The sequence below is a fragment of the Xiphophorus maculatus genome, chromosome 11, assembly GCF_002775205.1.
Source record: "Xiphophorus maculatus strain JP 163 A chromosome 11, X_maculatus-5.0-male, whole genome shotgun sequence".
Classification (NCBI taxonomy): Eukaryota; Metazoa; Chordata; class Actinopteri; order Cyprinodontiformes; family Poeciliidae; genus Xiphophorus; species Xiphophorus maculatus.
In genome coordinates, this window is record NC_036453.1 from 29,921,356 (window position 1) to 29,941,084 (window position 19,729).

The 19,729-nt window shown below is 39.1% G+C and overlaps 1 protein-coding gene across 11 annotated transcripts in view; it reads right to left on the reverse strand.

The window, feature by feature from the left end:
* Positions 1–273: 273 nt before the first annotated feature.
* The window catches only part of LOC102217953 (neurobeachin-like), a 105,127-nt gene continuing 85,671 nt past the window's right edge, over positions 274–19,729 (reverse strand). For 3 of the 11 annotated variants that reach the window (XM_023342249.1, XM_023342248.1, XM_023342243.1), the window contains 28 exons: positions 19,509–19,635; positions 17,354–17,473; positions 15,253–15,386; positions 14,617–14,678; positions 12,638–12,702; positions 12,263–12,371; positions 11,994–12,160; positions 11,159–11,283; positions 10,917–11,072; positions 10,794–10,826; positions 10,375–10,511; positions 10,150–10,267; positions 9,610–9,712; positions 9,404–9,519; positions 8,415–8,527; positions 8,088–8,228; positions 7,883–8,002; positions 6,767–6,919; positions 6,481–6,645; positions 5,721–5,810; positions 4,971–5,163; positions 4,820–4,891; positions 4,345–4,500; positions 3,951–4,121; positions 3,754–3,855; positions 2,965–3,161; positions 2,731–2,882; positions 274–1,847 (listed from right to left, as the gene is read on the reverse strand). In XM_023342249.1, coding sequence (XP_023198017.1) covers positions 1,757–1,847; positions 2,731–2,882; positions 2,965–3,161; positions 3,754–3,855; positions 3,951–4,121; positions 4,345–4,500; positions 4,820–4,891; positions 4,971–5,163; positions 5,721–5,810; positions 6,481–6,645; positions 6,767–6,919; positions 7,883–8,002; positions 8,088–8,228; positions 8,415–8,527; positions 9,404–9,519; positions 9,610–9,712; positions 10,150–10,267; positions 10,375–10,511; positions 10,794–10,826; positions 10,917–11,072; positions 11,159–11,283; positions 11,994–12,160; positions 12,263–12,371; positions 12,638–12,702; positions 14,617–14,678; positions 15,253–15,386; positions 17,354–17,473; positions 19,509–19,635 — 3,488 coding nt within the window. In that variant the 3' untranslated portion in view covers positions 274–1,756. The remainder of the gene's footprint in view (positions 1,848–2,730; positions 2,883–2,964; positions 3,162–3,753; positions 3,856–3,950; positions 4,122–4,344; positions 4,501–4,819; positions 4,892–4,970; positions 5,164–5,720; positions 5,811–6,480; positions 6,646–6,766; positions 6,920–7,882; positions 8,003–8,087; positions 8,229–8,414; positions 8,528–9,403; positions 9,520–9,609; positions 9,713–10,149; positions 10,268–10,374; positions 10,512–10,793; positions 10,827–10,916; positions 11,073–11,158; positions 11,284–11,993; positions 12,161–12,262; positions 12,372–12,637; positions 12,703–14,616; positions 14,679–15,252; positions 15,387–17,353; positions 17,474–19,508; positions 19,636–19,729) is intronic. The other 8 variants (XM_023342253.1, XM_023342252.1, XM_023342244.1 and 5 more) reach the window with 7 other exon arrangements.

Below are 19,729 nucleotides of genomic sequence, written 5' to 3' on the forward strand. Positions count from 1 at the left end.
AAACTTAACTTGGATTTTTCAATTTTATAATAATTGTGCTACTGCAATAAAACACTTCTTTTAGGATTTTTACACAACGACATGGAATCCAATAATCAGCAACTGTTCTGTATCTTGAAGGTACAACACAGTATTTTCATACAACTGGAACTCATTTCTCCTTTCAAGGAAATTAGAAGACGTACAGACAGACAATATGCTAGATTAAAAGTCCAGACCTCAAATTCTTTGCATATTTTATTTTTCTTATGATTTTTTTCCCAACTCACACATGTCATATTTTACATCTTTGCAATAAAACATGAATACAATAGTTTTTTTTACGGTTTCATAGATCCAAAAATATTTAAGCTTTTTTTTTTTTTGGATACGTAAGTTTGAACCTGTCAATAGGAGTATGTGCATGTGCGCGTTTGATCATGATGGCTTCACACATACAGTATGTGTCACACGCCGTCCTCTCTCCTCCCCCCGCCCGCCGTCTTCTCTATCAGCTACAGAATCATGATATTGCTTACAACTGTGAGGTTGTAAAACTGAAGAATCACTCATGAGCTCAACGGTTTTTAAATACAAACATCAATGCACAAATAATCCCCGAAGGAAGAAAAATTAAATAAAAAGTGGAGCCAAAGGCAGCCGACCAGAAAGAACCAAGCTAATAAATAATGATATGTGATTGGTGCAAAGTGCAGATACAAAACAAACTAGTTGATTCTCTTTTTCTTCCTTTTTTTTCTTAAAATAATCAACAAATGTGGGTATGTGAAGGTTTCCTTTGCACTTTCGGTCCCATTCAGCCCAGTAAGTCTCCTGCCAAGCTTGAATCAAGACTGTATGTACATATTTGACAAAACAATCACCAAATATACAAAGGAAATCATGTCGGTCTCATATTTGTCATCTTCAGTGGCACGGAAAAAGAGCTCTTTGTCATAACTGTCTCCAGCAAAAATGAACAAAAAGGGAAAAATAAATCACCATCCTTGATACCACCATTTTTACCATCAGTCTTGTCGACATTATAATAATTATTACACAGTATTTTACATACAGCCAGTCATTAATAAATTAAAGGTGAGAAGCGCAGTTTGTGTAGTGAAAGAACAAGTGCAACTCTGAAGGAAGAAGAGCCTTATTTACATAAAATCTGATTTGGGGTTTAAAAAAAACTTAGGCAATTAAAATTAAACGAGATAAAAACTAAATCAACACTGTGTAATTTTTCAGCGGAAAATTTAATATCAAGCCAATTTCACCGGCTTCTGGACAACAGGTACAGGCTGGTGCGTTAGTTTAGAGACAAGAAAATAATTTGAATTTATAGTTCACCCAAATAATAAACAAATACAACTCAGAGACGTCAGAAATCAAACAAGAAAAAAAAAAACAAAAGGAAAAAAAGACTTGAGTATGTGTGACGGTTTAAACGTACCAGGAACAGTGAAATCGATCTGTCCCGTGAGGATCGACATCTGCTTCACTGGCTCTCTGCTCCTATGTTGCAGTCACGGTGTTGTATTATTGAAGCAGATTTCAGTGCGTATCTTCTTATTATGCGTCTGTGGTTACACACGTGTGCACATAGGAGACCATTCCCACTAGCGCAGTCGCATCCTCAATACAAGGGAATAGAGCCTATAGGTCTGAAACTAAATTTTCCTTTGTCTCGGTACCTGTGGTTTCCCCCCTTCGTGTTGCTGAGGCACGGCAGCGATGCAGAACTCCTTCCCTCGTCCAACTCAAGCCGTCCACCTCAGTACCTGTTCTGGTGTTCGTAGTGCCAGCGGTTGAAGTCGATGTTGAACGCCACGATGCTCCCAGAGGCCATGCCGGTGATTAAAGTCCTGTGGGGCAGAAAACATGGGAGAAAGACGTCTGCAACATCAACGGGACTCATTTTCACAGGAAATAGGAGGCATTTGTGTATTACACAATAAATAATTAGAGTTGTGAAAAAGTATTTTCCATTCTTACAGTTAATGTCTGTTCTCACTTTTATGTCACATTTAACTTTACTACCTTAAAGTTAAATTTTTCACTTTTTAAATAATTTTACTTTATCAAGGACAAAATTATTATCCAAACTAACCTGGTCCCTTGTGGGAAGATTAACACACTTTGTTTATCACAAAAGTCAAGTTCAATCTTAATAGCCACACCAAGTACAGATTACTACCAGACCTTCAGAATCAAAAAATCACTTATGCAAGTTAAAAACATTCAAAACAAATTAACTGATAGCTATTAGTTTGAAAATACTAATAGCAATTGTAATACTTTGTTTTTACAAAAGTGAGAGTTAGTGGAGAAAATATGGAAGTGACTGGCTTCTACAAGTTAACAGTGATTTGCTGTAATCTTTCCATTCTGCTCTTCACCAGAAAACTCTGATGGCCAAAGTCCAGATCTTAAGCTCATCTGCCCTTGGGTTACATAGCAGGGTAACAAACTGAAGCAAACTGAGAAATCCACCTATGAATGATCGAGGTAAACAACAGCCATGAATTCGAGCAATTTTCTAAGTAAAACTCCACAGCGATGTTAAAAGACTCATCACGGCAGTTGTTGCCAAGGGTGAAATAACCGGCTAAAAGTTTTAAGGCAGTGTGTTTCTCTCTGTATGGAATGGGATGATCTTTATGAGAATCATTTGTATCTCAAGCTCAGCTGGTCAGACTTCACGGCTCCGTTTGAACTAAGCCTGCTTTTTCCTGCGTTTCTGTGTACCTCTGGTCATGCGAGAGGTCCATGGCCCGGATGCCGGCGTCACAGCCTGGATAGATGTAAAGCTGTTTGAAGTCACAGGCCTGCCACACCTCCACCACTCCGTTGTCCCCTCCAGTCACCAGGTTCTGCCCGTCACTGCTCAACAAAATGGCCTGAGGAGAGGTGCGAGAGGTTAAACAAGGTTCGATGTGTGGATGAACAACTACGTCCCGTTTACGTCAATGGCAGCCTTACTCGAGAGGAATCGTTGACTTCCATTTGCGCCAGCAGTTTGCCATTTATGCTGAAGTTGCAGAAACGACCTCTCTCGTAATAAATGATGCAGTGTCCCTCGCTGGACACGGAGATGAGGCGAGGCCGCATGCAAAGCTCCGGACCCTCCAGGGCCCTCAACAGGTCGCCTGTGATGGTGTGGACCAGGCATGGGCCCTCTGGGGAGTGCCAAAAAAAGTAACTTAGTAATGTCAAATTATTTAGAGATAACCATATGGGCCGCATTAAGATCATAAATGTTCTGGAGGGCCAGTTGAGCCAGAATGTATTGCTGAAACCCATTAGCAGACTGCTCAAACAATAATAAATAGCAGTCCGTGCATTCAATAAGTCCCTATTAAAATTAAATATTTAAAAAAAATAAATTTTGATCAGTCCCTCCTTGCTTTTGTGATTTTTTTTTGTAATCAAAATCATAGATTTTGTGGTGCTAATTTAGATAAATTTGCAAGTAATTTTGCAATATTTACACTTAAATGCAACTTTTTGTTACTCGCCGTATTGATTGTGAACTATAAAGTGGCATCAAATAAGACTGAGGCAGCAGTGTAGTAAAGATAAAACATAGTGTTACTTGCAGGTGGGAGTTAGCAGTAAAACTGGAGGGACTGATTGACGTAATCTGGTGTCTGCAGTCTAGAGGGCCACATAAAAAGCTATGGCGAGCCAGATTTGGCACCCCAGCCACAAGTTTGACACGTGATTTAGAGTGTTTGCTTGATTTCAGATGAATATATAAATGTCACAAACCTTTGGCTCCACTAATAACCAGTCCCAGCTCCGCACAGACAGAAACACACACCACTTCATGGTCATGTCCCGTCAGCACCGCCCTGGGAGCCGGGTAATCACCTGGAGAAAACACATTATCACAAAAGCCAAGCTCTTAAACTCTTCACATCCTCAGAATAACTCACAACAACCATCTCCACTATGACCTCACTCACTGTTATTAGGGTTATCTCCTATAATATGATGTCGTCCACTCCAGTACCACAGAAGAAGAGTAGCGTCTCTGGAGCCGGACACGATGTAGCAGTCTCCTCCGATGTAGGACTCTGACCGGGCCAGGCATGTCACCACGTCCCAGTGGCCAAAAACAATCTGGGTTAGTTTTCCTGCAGAGAGGAAGAGGGAGGACACTGTAGTCAGTGCGTCTTCTCTGCTAACACGATGGAAGGTCACGGCAGCTTAACTCCGGGATAAAAATAAACCATGGTAGAATGAGAAACAAGCAGGTTGAATGAGCAATTTTTTTTCTAAATCCTTTCTATCTGTAAGAAACAAGCTTTACAAGCTAAATAAAACAAAACATGTTTGTTAAATATCCACCCCACCAACCAGTTTCAGTCGAGTAAACTCGGAAGCTCTTGTCCCAAAAGCCACAGACCAGGATGTAGCGGTTGTCGGCGGTTACCACAAAGCAGTGGGTGTTAATCTGGATACTCTGGTCCACCAGGTCAGTGATCTGTCGCTTGTTCACACCTGAATTGTTCGCTGCATGGAAGAACAGGCACGTTAACAATGCAAAAAGGAAGACAAAATAAACATACCTTCAGCATTTAAAAGAAGAAATTATATTTTTTTAAGTTGATCACACTGTCAGAGAACCTAGCCACTTGAAAATGGAAAACACAAAGGAACATAGAAATGACAAAAAGGAGATGTTTGTTGTTCCTTAATAAATCAGAAATAACTGCTCAACTACACTCGCTCATATCATCCTTTAGAGTTGATATACCAAAATCATATAGTGGTATACTGATACAGTGCATTTGTCCTCTTAAAACCGCTATACAAATGTTTGTCCACTGACCTATGAGAGGATCCATTTCTATGGGTAGATGATGAGCCTGTTCTAGAGAGTATCCTGGAGCACCACGGAGGCCTGATTGGACAGATATTACAGTCACATCTCTGTATGAGGGATTTTTGTCAAGACAAAATAAAGTTCCTGCATCGCTCACCGACTGTGTTGTGCCAGCGGTTTACAGCAAACAACCGGCTACACGTGACAGTGACGGCCGCCGGGATGCTGAGGTGGGGCAGCGTGTTGGCTGCAACGTGTGTGACGGGAGAGTTGGAGGGGAACTTGAGCACCATGATGACATCCTGCTGCATCTGATCCTTAAACATCAGAGGGCTCTGGGGAAGGAAACACTGGTGAGACAGACAGAGAGGAAAGGACAGATAGAGAAAGAGAGATAGAGAGAGGAGGGAAGGTCAAGGAATACAATGGAGGAAGGGTTGGAGATGGAGGGATAGGGAAAGACAGAACAGATGGGACAGAAGGAGGGGAGGGAAAAGGTAAATTAGTGGGAGCACAGGGTCAGAACAGGTTCACACACTGAGGAGGCTTGAGAGCTAGGAGAGGAGGTGGAGGCACTGGCTGGTCGGGTTTGGGACTGACGGGTTTGGGTTTGACATGTGGAGACACCGAGGCCTCACACTGCTGAGGTCAAAAGTCTAAAACTAAAATAATAAACATTATTATATACTGTTGTATGTAATAAAACCTCACTTGACAAAGTAAGCAATTCAGCAAATGCATAAGAGTTTTGGTGGAATTGGACTAATCCAAAACTTATTTTTAAGAAAAAACATAAAACATGACAAAAGAAACATTGTTCTGATCAATAAAGCTGGATAGTTTTTTTTTTTTTTTTGGTCTGCAATCACTTTAAAGTCATTAAAAAACATGTCTGCTGTCGTCTCACCAGGTGCATGGCAGAGGAGCGAGGCGGGTGCGGCTCAATTAGCAGCTGGGAGGGAACCTGTCCAGAGACCTGAATCTGAGTCTCAATCACCTGAAGGCAGCAGAGGCAGAGACAATTTTAAATAGAAAGTTACACATTTTTTTAAAAGAAATTAATACTGTGTATATCTGCACATTAATTCAAACAAGTAGTTAATTAATAAACCTAATAAAGTTTTTTAGGGAGGGGAGTTATCCAAGGAAATAGGCAAATCAGTGCCTGAAATTGATCATTTTGTGATTTTACAAATACAAATTTCAGTGTATTTGACCAAAACAGAAGACAGAAAAGTTGAATTTATATTAAGATTAAACAACCAGGTGGAATCATTTAGGTCATTTCTGAAGGAAGTTGTTTAATCCAGATTTTACTTGTGGGTATTAGAGTTAAAGGGGTTGTGCATGATGCTTTTAAGACTTCTATTTCTAAAACAAATATATATATATATATATATACATATGCATCTTTTTTCTTTCACTTTACAATTATCCACTAAATGTGTTGGTCCATCATTTACATCAATAAAATACAATTAAGTTCAAAGTATATTTAAAGATTTTTGAGGAGATTTATACATCGAATGCATTTTTTTTATTTAAAATTGACCTGGGAGTACATGTACAGTTTAATGAATATAGCACGGTAATCTACTGTATCATACAATTGTGAAGCTAAAAAACAAGATTTTAGTTCATTCTTGATAATGTGTGAATCTATCAACCTCTCGCTGTGCAGCATCCAGATTGTCCAAGTTTACAGCTCCCTCATAGGACAGGAAGTCGAAAACGTTGAGAGCTCGGACTGCTTCTGGCCCCCGCTGCTTGTAGCCGAAAATGAGATCGATCCACTGGTGAAGCTGACACGAGACAAACTCACTCTCCAACGCCTGAGTGGAGACAGGGGTAAAAGCAGAGAGTGAGAGGAGGCGAACAAGAACATAATTAGTCTTTGTCCACAGGTCGAGTCAAAAGAGGTTTGTGTATTTCGGAAAGAAGTGTGCCCCCTACCATTCTGTTTATGCGGACAAAGTCTTCAGGTTTCTTAGCCCAGACAGGAAGCTCCACATCGCACACAGGAACGCCGTCATCACGCACGCCCAGTTCGTACTCGTTACTGTTCACAAACATCTCAGGCAAGTAGTAAAACTCTGGGATCAGCTCCTAGATGACACGACATGCATCATTTTAGTATTCATCATTCAATCAATCTTGAAACTGTTGGATTAAAACCTGTTAACAGCTGTCGAGAAAAGCCGACACAACTACTGTTATTACGAATGAATCAGTGCAGAGTGCTCGTGTTGGCATCAGATAATTAGGCGAATCATTAAATAATTATGAATATTTGTCATACATTAAATATCTGAAAATGGAAATACTATGTAATTAAATAAAGTGAGAAAATTGATTCCTTTTAATTTGAACTTTCATGTTAAAACAGCATATCATTATGTAAATGTTTTATGATTTTTTAGTTCCTGGGCAACTATCCACTGAGCAATAAATCAAACAGTCTCTTAGCTTGTCAAAGACCCCAGCATCTGATTGGCTCGCCTTTAAGCCAATCACATTTTATTTGAGGCCCGCCTACAAACTGAGACACCATATCTTTAAGGAACAAAGATACTGAGTGAGTAAATGAATGAAAAATAAAATGAGAAATAAATACTTTAAAATTATTTTGCCATTGAAAAAATTACTGCATAGTTAATAATTAAGAATTTAAGAAATTATAATTTTTAATATAATAATCACTACACTAAGTTCTCAATTAGAAATTATATATAAATTATTTATAAATGTTATTTTTTTCTCCAAAAAGTGTGCACTATATTTCAGCTATAAATAAATTCCTGCATGAATAAAAAATATTCAGAATAAACCTTTAGCCTTATTCAACATGAACAACAAATACTGTTTTTTCCAATAGTATTCACATTTCTCTTCAATACTCTCAAGAAAAATGTTTTAATTTCTGAAATACTTTCAAATAAATGGCTCTACAACAATTTTGTTTAGCTCACTGTTTTATCATGTCTCAGTGCAGAGTGACTCAGTAGACTCAGTGTTTTCATATCAACTGCTGCCCTCAGTGACCTCTTCCCTCAGTCCAACAAAAGTTACCTTAACATCCGCCGTGTCCCTCTGGCAGTTCCTCCACGCATGACCGATGCCAGAGAAGGCTCTCTCTGGATGGTCAAATTTACCGTCGTTGGCATTCAGGAAAAATGTGGTGAAGGGCTCCTAAGGCCACAGAAAAATACATGCGTTATTGCAGAAGAAGTCTTTAACATCCAAAATGTTTAACGTGTGTAATGCAAACACTTACTATTCTGACCATCCACATCAGTGTGGAGTGAGCTGTGGAGTATAAGGTTGTGTAGTGGTGAGGGGGTGTGCTGTCATCATCCCATGTCTCATAGCGCTCTGCATAAAACGCCGCTCGCTTGGGATTCAGGGCACCGATTGGCTGGAAAACACATATTGTTGCTGAAAACCTCTAAGGAGAATGCATGGTAGCATTGCTAATATAAACAGCCCTTTTGATGTTTTCATCATGTAAAGCACTCTGAGTTGCTGAAAAGTGTTTTTCAAATAAACTCTGCTTAATTTATTTAAATTTTTTCTAAAAACTGTACTAACACACGAGCCTGACCTTGGAAAGGTCTCTGAAGTTGCCAGGCAGAGTGAGATCAAGCTCCTCTGAATCATAGTTGGTCAGGACCCAGGGGAAGACAGGATACTGGTTCAAATCATTATAGGTCCTCCCTGCAGGGACAAATGTCAAAAACCAATATGAAACTCTACTTCACTTAAAAGAAAGTCATACAGTGAATACATGTTTGTTTAGTTTATTAGAAATACAGTACCAGTATACAGACATCAAATCATCAAATCCAGTTTTTGCATTTAATTAAGAACATGAAGGGCTCTTATGTTTAGAGTAGAATGATTAAACAACAAATAACTTCAAGTAATTTAAATAATTAATATTAGAGGCATCTATTTTAATTTATGATGAATGTATTTGAGCCCATTAGCATAATTTTCACTCTCTGTGGATTAGAAAAAACTCACGATAAATTAAAACATGTGCATCCCATTAAAATAAACCCTTAAGAGTCCAAAATCTTAGGCTACTTATGTCTATGTTGAATGATTTAAAAACTTCTGACAGGCAGGATTGGTAGGAATATTCTACTTGACTGCAGGGAATTAAAATCAAATGTCTCCTTTATTTTGTTTTATGCCAACATTTTAATAAGAAGAACATCCTAGTTAGCCAAAAATGGGTGCAAGACTGGAATAGAAATCACAATAAAAGCTGAAACTGAAACATTTTATTACACAACATAAATATATTTAAAACCAGAGTTTTAGCCATAAGTAATTACAGATCAGCCATTAAGATAAACATGGATAAAGTAAGTCAGAACATAATGGCAGTGGCACAATAAAAGCGGCACAGTACTAACAGAAAAAGCAATAAATAAATAAATAAATAACTGAATAAAAAAATTCTGATAAACCATGATAAACTCCTGCTATATAATTGGTTCAATAGATTCAAATGATTTGACTAAGAATGGAGAGAAAATGCATTACACATGTTGGTGAGAACACCGGATTGCAAAATGAACTTACCTGCAATAGTGTTTAGAAACATGAGGTACTCAAAGTTGGAGATCTCTCTCCTCTGCCAGCGCTGCGTCATGTTCGACGACTTGAAGAGCTGACGTGGGGTGGCCAAGGAGATACGCCTGAGATGTAGATGCAAGCAAACACGGGATTTTTATTTTCAGTCCTTTTCTTATCCTAAAATGATATGTCAGTCAACATGCGTTTCATACCTGGCTTGTGGAAGTCCATAACTCGTTCCCACCCCGACCCGAGGGAGGCTGTAGACGACCCTTTTGACTGTGGCCTGGTCAGGAAAGTTAAACATCACAGATGCTGGAAAGAAGAAGAGAAAACATGACCGACATGTCAGAAATATTTAGTCCAAATGATCAAACGATGTACTTTCTGAAAAACTAATCATAAACTAATGGGTGGTATACAGATAAATCCAAAAGAAATTACCTCAAGCTATAAACATATTGTTACTACTTAGATATTTAATTCAAGTCAAAATTTTATTATAAAACAGCTAAAAGTCAAACCAAAAATGAATCGTAACTTTATTTTCAGAAATGTCTTTAGTGTCTCCTACACTCAGGTCTGGGAAATTAAATGAATACGTTGGGTTTTATTCAAAAGGATCAAAGGGATTTGAACTGTTTATATTTAGAAACAGATATGATTGATATGGTGCACTAAGACTATTAATGATTTCATAAAAAGTATGTTAAAAATGAGCTTACTCTGTGGTAAAATCATTGCAAACTCACTTCTGTTGGCCATAAAGACCTCCAGGCCTGTGTTCTGCAGCAGGAAGCGTCTGGAGAAGACGGCTCGGATCTCACTGAACATCCATTTCCCGTGCAAACCCTCTGAGTAAGCCAACACCTGTTGAGGATAGATGTCATTATAGCGCACAGGAAACATCTCATCTTTCCTTTTTCTATTGTCTATCTGCACCTTGATGAGGGGGAAAAAAATTAGCTTTCTCTTACTTTTGCATCCATCTTCTTGAAAGTAGGATCCTCTTCATCAACTTCAAAGTAGATCTCTGTAGTGGTGATGGAGAGAGTGCCTCGAGCCACAACCACAGGGGCTACCAGCTGAGCAGGAGTACTTAGAACCACAGGGCCTGCAGGAGCATGGGGCAATATTAAATTATCTATTCATAGCCCTGACAGGCCAGAGGTCTATAGGAACATCAAAGACATGGAAACATCAGAAGCATTTCAAACAGGCTAGGATTGATCTGTATTTTCCACTTTGTTTGCACCATCTGGTGTTAAAAGCATCAAGAGTTGATCTGTATCAGAATCAGATTTAGTAACTTCTGATTAAATCGTAATAGGTCAGGTGAATCAGCTGGGTGGTTAGTGCAGCTGAACAAACACAACAACTTGAAGGTCCAACTTGCCTTTGGAGGTAAAAAGTCGAGGACGGAAACGAACTAAAAACAAAAGTCATATACAGTTTACTGCTCAGCATGAAGGCATGAGTGCCGTGGGTTTTTTGGTGCCTTTGTGCGTCTCCACCTTACCAGCGAGGTTATCGATCTCTTTCTCCTGCAGCAGACTGACGGCGTCGTCGTCTCCCTCCAGCATCAGCTCCGCCTCTGGATTCTGGGTGACCACCGACTGACTGCGGAAGTTCTTCTTCGACTTAACACCCCCCTCCTCCTCATCCTCCTCTGTGCCTGTGTTACACAGTCAGTGAGAAGCTGCACAAAGTTGACACGGACACAGTTCTTTTTTGTTTTTAACAATAGAGCAAAATACTGACTGTACTCATCCAGAGTTTTTAGTGAAATGTCGGCATGCGTGGATCCAAAAGCATTTCTCACAAATCTTCTCCTCCTCCTGAGATCGTCCTCCCAGTAATCCAAACGCCAGAAGTCATGTAATTGGCTGTAGGGAAATGCTGCTTTGAATATTTTTTCTAGTGGATAACAATCAAAGTGTGAATTCTAGGACATTTAAAAGATTAAAGTTTGAGATGAAGCTTTGTCTCAGGAAGCCTTTCCAACTTTACAAAGACAGTAAGCTAACTTTTAAGTGATAAAATCCCACAAAGGTAATCATTAATCTAGAGATAAGGAAAAAATATAGACTTAATGCATTTAAAAGACAAACAGTCAAAACCAAAGAACTGTGGATGTAACTTTAAATTTTGTTGTGTTTGGTTTATCTGAGCAAACAGAAGTAAAATGCAGTTTGGAATATACAAAATTAAAGGGCTTTAATGAAAATGTGAAAGAGTTTGTACACAAAAGAGGGAAGTTGAGGTTTAAACCTAGATAGGCTCTGGTAACTCAGCTTTTAATCAGTGAATGAACCAGTGTAAATGCTAACAACACTCTTCAGTGTGGATGTTCCACAGTGAAGAAGACTCAGTTTTCAGTATCATTTAGGTGCTGAAAAATAAATGGGGCAAAGCAGAAAAAGTGGAAGAAGATTCTAGAAAGAAAACTGCTTTCTACAGAGGGATGTCAGCTGGACAAATAATAACCACTCTACTGTAATAAACTGTTTTCTATCTTCTGAATAACTGGTTTGTTCACTGTTTTGTATTCAATACTGTACTGGGCTCTTGTTAGACTTTGACATTTTCCAGTCACCTCTGTGACATTGTCCCCCAGGCTCCATGCTTATTGGTCAGGATGTTGAGGATCTTCTGTTTCAGCTGGTTGGCAGTCACATGATCTCTGTGCTTGGCAGCACTGATGAGATGGTCACACATTTTCTCCTCCTCTCTGCGGTCCGCAGCATACTGAGCACAGTTAGACTGAGCAGACGGAATAAGAGTTAAGCGAGGACCACTGGGTGCAACTTAAGGCATGGATAGTGTACAGTGCTTTATAACAGAAGATGGAGAGTCCCTGTTTACCTCAAACTCAGCGTGTTTGTGGACATCCTCGGCCCGCTGTCTGTTCAGGATGAACTCTGCTTCATTGGCAACACGCACAATGTGATCCTTCATGGCATGGCACAAGAGTCTGGCAAAAGAGTTTAGATGTGAGTTGCACAAATATTGGTGAACAAAAAAAATTAACCGAAAATCTTTCAGTTTCTTTGATTGAAATTGTCAGCCGAGCTAATAACTGTGGAAATAACTGGTGCATTAATTTCTAGGCTGTACTTTTTAAGGTTTAAATTATGCAAAAAAGATTTGTTTATTTTGGGACTTCTCACACATCTCTACCAGAGGAGGCGATACACATTAGGGTAAATGGATGGGTGACCTTATAGCTCATTGGATTACCTTCCCTCGTTGATGAGCTCGATGAAGGCCAGTCCAGCATTCTTCTGAATGGAGTTCTGCCACTCCTGTAAGTGGAAAAGAACAATAACATTAATATCTGCAAAGATCTTTTTAAAGCAGAAAATACAGTGCTTTAAAAAAAAAGTATATGGTCTCTTATAAATATTTGGATATTTTTAACATGTATTTTTGATTATGAAAGAAATTTTATAATTTTTACCAGTTATGTAATTGCAATTTCAATCAAAACCCAGTGGTCCACATATGGAAAAAACACTATAGCTAACTTTTTTTTGCTCTCTAATTTCACTCATAACGCCCAGACCTGATTACTGTCAGACGTGTAGGATTGTAGAATTAAAAAAAAAAGAATCGCTCTGACAAAATGAGGCAATAAATCATGTCCAAAGAGTGACAAAATTTCCAAAAAAGAAAAGAAGGGGGACAAATTATGTTCACATTATATCTCTACCTGTACATTGCATTTACTTTTTGAGAATGTTCTTTTACACTTAATGGAACACAAAATTATAACTTTATACACCAATGTTTTAAAATTTGTTTTGGGGTTTTATATAATCAAACAAAACTCTAGTGAGCTTTCACTAAAAGAAAAGGAAGCAAATAGAACGCTTTATTTGTTTAATCCATGACACATTAGTAATGTGAAAACAAACATTTTCATTGCTCTAAAAACATCACTACAATCACACCCATAAATTGCACAATTTTCCATTTCTTGTGCATATGGGAGGGGAACTTTTAAATGGGATAGCACTGCTGCTGAAAGCCTCAAAACTATCAGCGCTCCATTAGCTGCACTGGCTCTTAAGGCCATCTCCCGTTACACCCCCAGCATCTAGGGGATCGATTTCTGGGCTCGAGTTTGCTCTCCACGGCCCTCTAATGGCAGACGAGGCGGGAGTCAGGGGTAATACTATACATGCTGACGAGATGCCTCATAGAAGACAAAAAGGACAGGGAGTGGTGGGATGAGAGGGTAGAAGATGAAAGCAGTTGCTACTGAAAACACTGCGGCCAGGAAAGAAGAAGAGCCTGGAAGTGTGAGTGATGATGGAAAAAAGGAGAGAAGAGAGCAGAGATGGAGTGGCTGAACTCAGGAGAAAGACCAAGAGGATAGAACTTGAGGATGACTTCAAGAAGAAGAGCTCTTCTGAAGAAGAATAGAAATAAACAGACTTGAAGATGTGAGATAGACTTCAAGTCTTCTTAAAGAAACCGGGTCGCCCAGCTCTGTAATGGTGAGTTTCATCCTGTCTTTTGATCATCAAGTACAAAAAATTAACTACTGGGTTTTAATGCATGAGGACAAAAGAACCAGAAATCCTCCTTCATTAGTCAAGATCTGATATTTTAATGATTGTCTTTTTGTGTTTTAGGATTAGGAACATGCAGTTTTCTTTCTTTGTAAGCATGCATATAAGATAAAGTCATATTACATCTGCAATGAGTATATTTCATAGCAATGAAATATCATTAACCTCAGTTTATGGATACTTTTACCTTCTTAAATCATCATAACAGATAAAGAATCAAACATTCAAAAATGCTAAGAATGAGAAAAATGCAACAAAATGAAGTTTAGAGTGTCAGTACATTAGAAAGGCATTAAAAAGTGATTTTTTATTAATAAGTGACCCTCATAGATTCACTGCACAAAGAGTGATATAAGCCAAGTCTGTTAGTTTTTATGAAAATTAGGTTTCTCAGAAGATTTGATTAATACAGAAGACCAATAAAAACAATGAAGCTCGCTGCTGACCATGTTCTGTACATTAAAGTTCATCAATAATTGGTCAGAGCTGCTTTTACATAAATTATTGAATGCCATTTGACATGGCATGGAGATTTTGGGAATACAGTCTTCAGTCTAAGTAAGTGCAAAGTAAATGCAAAGATGTAATAACCCTATTAATAGAGATGATCCTGAATGAGAATAAGGTTGAAAGGTCACCAACCTGAGAACAGAGCAGCATTACAAGCTCCACCACAGATGTGCTCGACTTCATGCACACCAGACCTGCAGAAAACACAAACACCACAGTCAGGAGTCTTTCTTCTCCTCATCTGACAAATACATTTTCCCAAAACACAAAAAATATCAGTGAAGTTATAGGAGAGTTAGCAGTTTGGGTTGCTATACAGTCACCATATCTTAATTTACAAGAGGCATGCCACAGGGAAGACAAAAAGCAGAGAGATTCAGGAAGGAAGGAAGTGGAGGAGGAAGAGAAAGAAGGGAGAAAATTGAGAAAAAGGAACACAAAGACAGTGAATTTCAAAACAGGAAGCAGGTGGGCAGACTGAAGACACATTTAGGACAACGTACAATTCAACTGATGCTAAATATAATCTGATCTAATAACATATACATCTCTGTCTAGCTGAGTTCATACAGTGCAAAGTAGTGACTTCATACCTGCTTGACGAATGAGTGAAGCAGATCAAAGACGCTCATTCACTCCGTGTTTCTCAAACACACACACAGGCACACTTGGTGTTTCTCGCACTCAAACATAGCAGTGAGGGACAGTGAATGAGGAGACTCCACAGAGAGGGACGCCAGTTAGAGAAAAAGGAGCCGTGTACAGCACCTGTACCTTCTATGAGCAGTTCCTGCCCATGGCTACCCAGCAGCGTCCTGGACAGGAAGGGAGCAAAGTCCACAAAGATCTCCCTTAGCAGCGGGGCCACTTTCTCCAGAGCGCGCTCCAACTTAGTGGTGATGCTGCGGAGGAGAACAGGGCGAGAAAGAAAGATGAAGGAACAAAAGAAGTGAGAAGGTCATATGTGACAGACAAGAGCTTAAAATATGTGGGATTTACAAACAGATGTAAAATACATGCATGACAGAAATGAGCAGGGAAATGGGAGGACAAGAGAAAAACCGGGAGTTAAACCAGACATGGACGACGCAAAAGGTCAGAATCAAACATGATGATGGTGAGGGTTTGGTGGCAAGGCGGCTGTGTTACTATTGGGAAAGTGCTGCAGTTAAAAACCTAATCATTGAGCAAGTGAACTTAAAAATGGATGAAGCAGCTTTACTATATCGCACTCAAGTGTTGAAAACTGGATTGCGTGTTTTCTTGTACTATAAATGCTTGGTGTTTCTGCATTGAGAATTTTTCATGTATAGAAAAAGTTCAGTTAAATATGGGAGAACTGAAAATACTTGTGATCCACTTCCTCATTTGCTTTGCAAAATTTGTTTGCTATTTCTCAAGTAAATGAGCAAAATATATTTCATAATTAAGCTAAGGCAGGTGTTGAAGAAAGACAGATCTTACAATATTTGTAGAAGTTGCCCATTTTAAGGGATCTCCATTTCAACTATATCCATTTACAGTAGATGTCCATTTTTTTATTCAATGCATATTTTCTCAGATTTTGCCAGCAGTGGGTCAAAAATTGTTGTCATAACTGTATGCATATGTCTGAGCCTATCAACATAATGTTGGCCCTCTGTGTGATTTAAAATAAATTGTACAAAAATCAAAGAATTTCACAAAAGAAAAGAAAAAGGCACAAATAATAGTTTACAAAAAGGGTTAATGTTAAGTTCTGCCGAGAATTGTAAATATTAAGCTATCATAGCTGGTTATATTTTCACATTTTTGTGGCTACTGTTAATATCAGACAAACAATTAGAAGCAAGAGGCCACAGAACAGAAATTTATTTTCCCCTGCTGTTCTTCTTCTAGTTCAGATTTGTATTTAATTAGGTTCTATGAAATTTAGCAGTCACTTTCTAAGGTGTGACAGACAGTGGTCTGAAAAACCTAAACTATCAGTAAACAGAGCAAGGACAGCTTCAATGTGGATTTCTAATATCAGTCAATTCAAGCCAAAGATGCATTGTAAACCTTTACCACATCTTCAGTTTAGGATTAGTCCTTTGCTCACATGAATGGCAATGGTTATTTTCATAAAAAGTTGTGTGGATCTGCTGTGAAACAAAACAAAACCTGCCACGCCAAATTCAGCCACTGTGTGAAAAACAAACGTCTTGAAAACAAAAGATAAAAAAATAATAAAATAGAAAAATAAATAATACAAAAGGTCACAAGAGCCAAATAACTTTTTTAGGTTGGGTTTGCTTTAGTCAGAAATTGATACATGATGTGCAGATGAAGAGAATTTTTGTTCCCTCAAAGTGAGCGCCTAAAGATACTGACTGTTGATGACTACCATGTAGAACCCCACCTAATACAAAATCCAACCTGCAGATATCAAGTTGTGACAACAGGTGAAAAATTTAGATTAGACAAAAAATGAATCACCAGATTTTTGAGGGGCTTCCATGTTTGAAAAAAAGCAAAAAAGTAAACAAACAAAACAAACTCAAACATAAATCTGCAATAGAAACAGCACTGTTTGTTACTATGGAAACACTTGTGACCTAGGTCCCTGACAAAGGAGTAAAGTGAAACCCAGGTCTGATCTAGACTTTGGGCTGAGTGTGTGAAGACAACCATGCAGTAAGGGACAGACTTAAATGTGGTGCAGTAAATGCGAACAGTATGAGCTGTTGGCCTTAAAACAAAAGCGATGCCATCATCTTGCTGAAGCAAAGATGTCCATCTTTTGTTACATGGCATACAGAGAACATTTAGTAATAGCTGGCCAGAGCAGAAAGGGTGTGGTGGAGGGTGTGGCAGAAGGAGGGGGGGGACAGGACGGGTGTCTCCTTGCCTAAAACACTGTCCTGCATCTCGGGGGGCTGCCTGGAAGCCTGCCAGAGAGCTAAAAGACTTGAGCTCAGGGGGCGTCTGACCGCTGCGCAGCGCACACTGCGCCACCTCACAATAGGCACTGGAATACAAACCACACATAAAAAACACACATGCAGACATGCACACTGATTAAGGATCACACGTACACACCTCACACACTCCTGTGTCTGCTAATAATTAAAGTACAAACTTCTACAAATCATTTCCTTTCAAAAATCATTTCCTGGTTAATAAAAACGTATTCAAACTTTAGAGACGTCAACAGTGTTTTTACCAAGACAAAACAAAGGTTGATGTTAATGAAAGTTTCATTTACATGTTCTCTGGAAGACATTAAGAGTGGTGAGCTCAAGTTTGTAGAAATACATAGCTTTGGAAAACTATTTATACCCCTTGAACTGTTTGATATTTTATTGCCAGAAACCGCACTTTATTTGGATTTTATGTGATAGACAAACACAAAGTCATGGGAAATTGCTAAATGAAAGGAAATGTTTTCTCACCAATAAAAAGGAAGAAGTGTGGGTTTAATATTTTATAGAATTTGTTTTTTCTCCGCAATTACAACTGCAGATGCAGAGACTGATGTTTTTTTCTGCTCTTTTTTTTTGCAAACCAACAAAAATATAAAATAGATATATTTGTGAAAATCAACTTTTGCCACAGAATAAGGTTTAAACGTCGACTAGCATATGGTCTAATCCCGCTCTGGGAGTATGTCGAGTGGTGTTGTCTTGATAGAAGATGAACATCTGCACCAGGCTCGAGTGTTTTGCAGTCTCAAACAGGTTTTCATAAACTCTGAGCAGGTACTCAGCCACAGCTAAAGAAAAGGATTCCCTCATAAAGATGCTGCTGCTACAGTATTTCACTGAGGGGGGACGCTGTGATCATTCATTTTCTGCCACATGTAGGTTTTCATGTAGGCCAGAAAGTCCAATTTTGCTCCTTCTTCCACATGTTTGTTGCGTTTCCAGATGAGCTGTGGGAAACTGCAAACAGGCCTTCTACGGCTCCTTCAACGATTATTGTTTTCTTGTTCCACACAGCCCAGTTTTCTGGAAAACAATTCTAGTTGTCCTGTCTCTGTAGTATCCCAGAATTATTTGGGATTGGTGAAGTGCTTCTGTCATTAATGCTATTTGTTCATTAATGTTCTCTGATAAATTTCTGAAACCTTCACAGAAAAATTGGATTTATAATGAGATGAACACAGGTGTTTAACTTACCATTATTTACTACTAACATGATTTCTTCAAGCAATTCAAGTTCAAGGGGTATGAATATGTTTTCTGTACACTGCAATCAATTGTGTTTTCCTTATCTACAGTGCAGAGCAAGCTAAGACACTGAAACAGAGTCATCATGCCGAGGCTGAAGAGCAGCATACAGCGTTGACTAAGTGGGATGCGTCAGTGGTACGTGTGCATGACAGCTTAAAATAAGTATGGTGAGAGGAATATTAATCTTAATCGATATGCAGCCTGGGAGCCAGGCGAGCTCATGTTTCACTTCCTCTGGCTGGATGCATCTGGCCCTCCTCCTAATGAGCTCAGTCTCTCTCTGTGTGTGTAGGCGTGTGGGGGTGTCTGTTGCAACTGCAGCCATTTTTTTCCCCCCACATCGAGGAGGCTTAATACCAAAAGCTCGATCTTATCAGATGAGATTAATGAAATCCCTGTCATTTGTTCATATTTTCCAATATTTCTCTGTTGTCGATGTGTGTATACCAAATTCAGGCAAGAGCTCTGAATTTGCTCACAAAAAAAAAATGTATGAATAGCTCTTGCTTCAGCTAAGAATTAGACACAGTGTTTAAATGAACTGACTGCAGATCTGAGGAATTTGCTACCAAAGCTTTTGCGAGCTTGTAGCCACATTCCTGAAGCTCCCAAGTCTTCCAGACAATAAATGCATCATCTAACCTCTCTGTGAGCTGTAAGAACTCTCCGAGAAGGATGAAGGGGCGGGAGTGAGGTGGAAATATGACAACGACACACTTGAAGCCAGACGCATTAACGTGAGAACGAAAACCAAAAAGGAAAGAAAGAACAGAAAAAAAGAGGAAGGAAATCAAATGGCTGGAAAGCTTATACGACGGCGTTTACACACACCTCATGTTCTCCATAGTGTCTTCTGGCATCGGGGCCACTGTCTGCACCGCTGGCAGATTCTTACTAGTTGCACCGTTAACGAACGATGACGAGGAGGAAGAGGATGAGGAGGCAGAGTCTGCGGCACCTGGGTGGTGGGTGGGGGGGCAAAGAGGTTAAGAGGAAGAGTGGTGAAAAATAAGACGACAACCCCAGATATGAAACATTTATATCACCAGTCA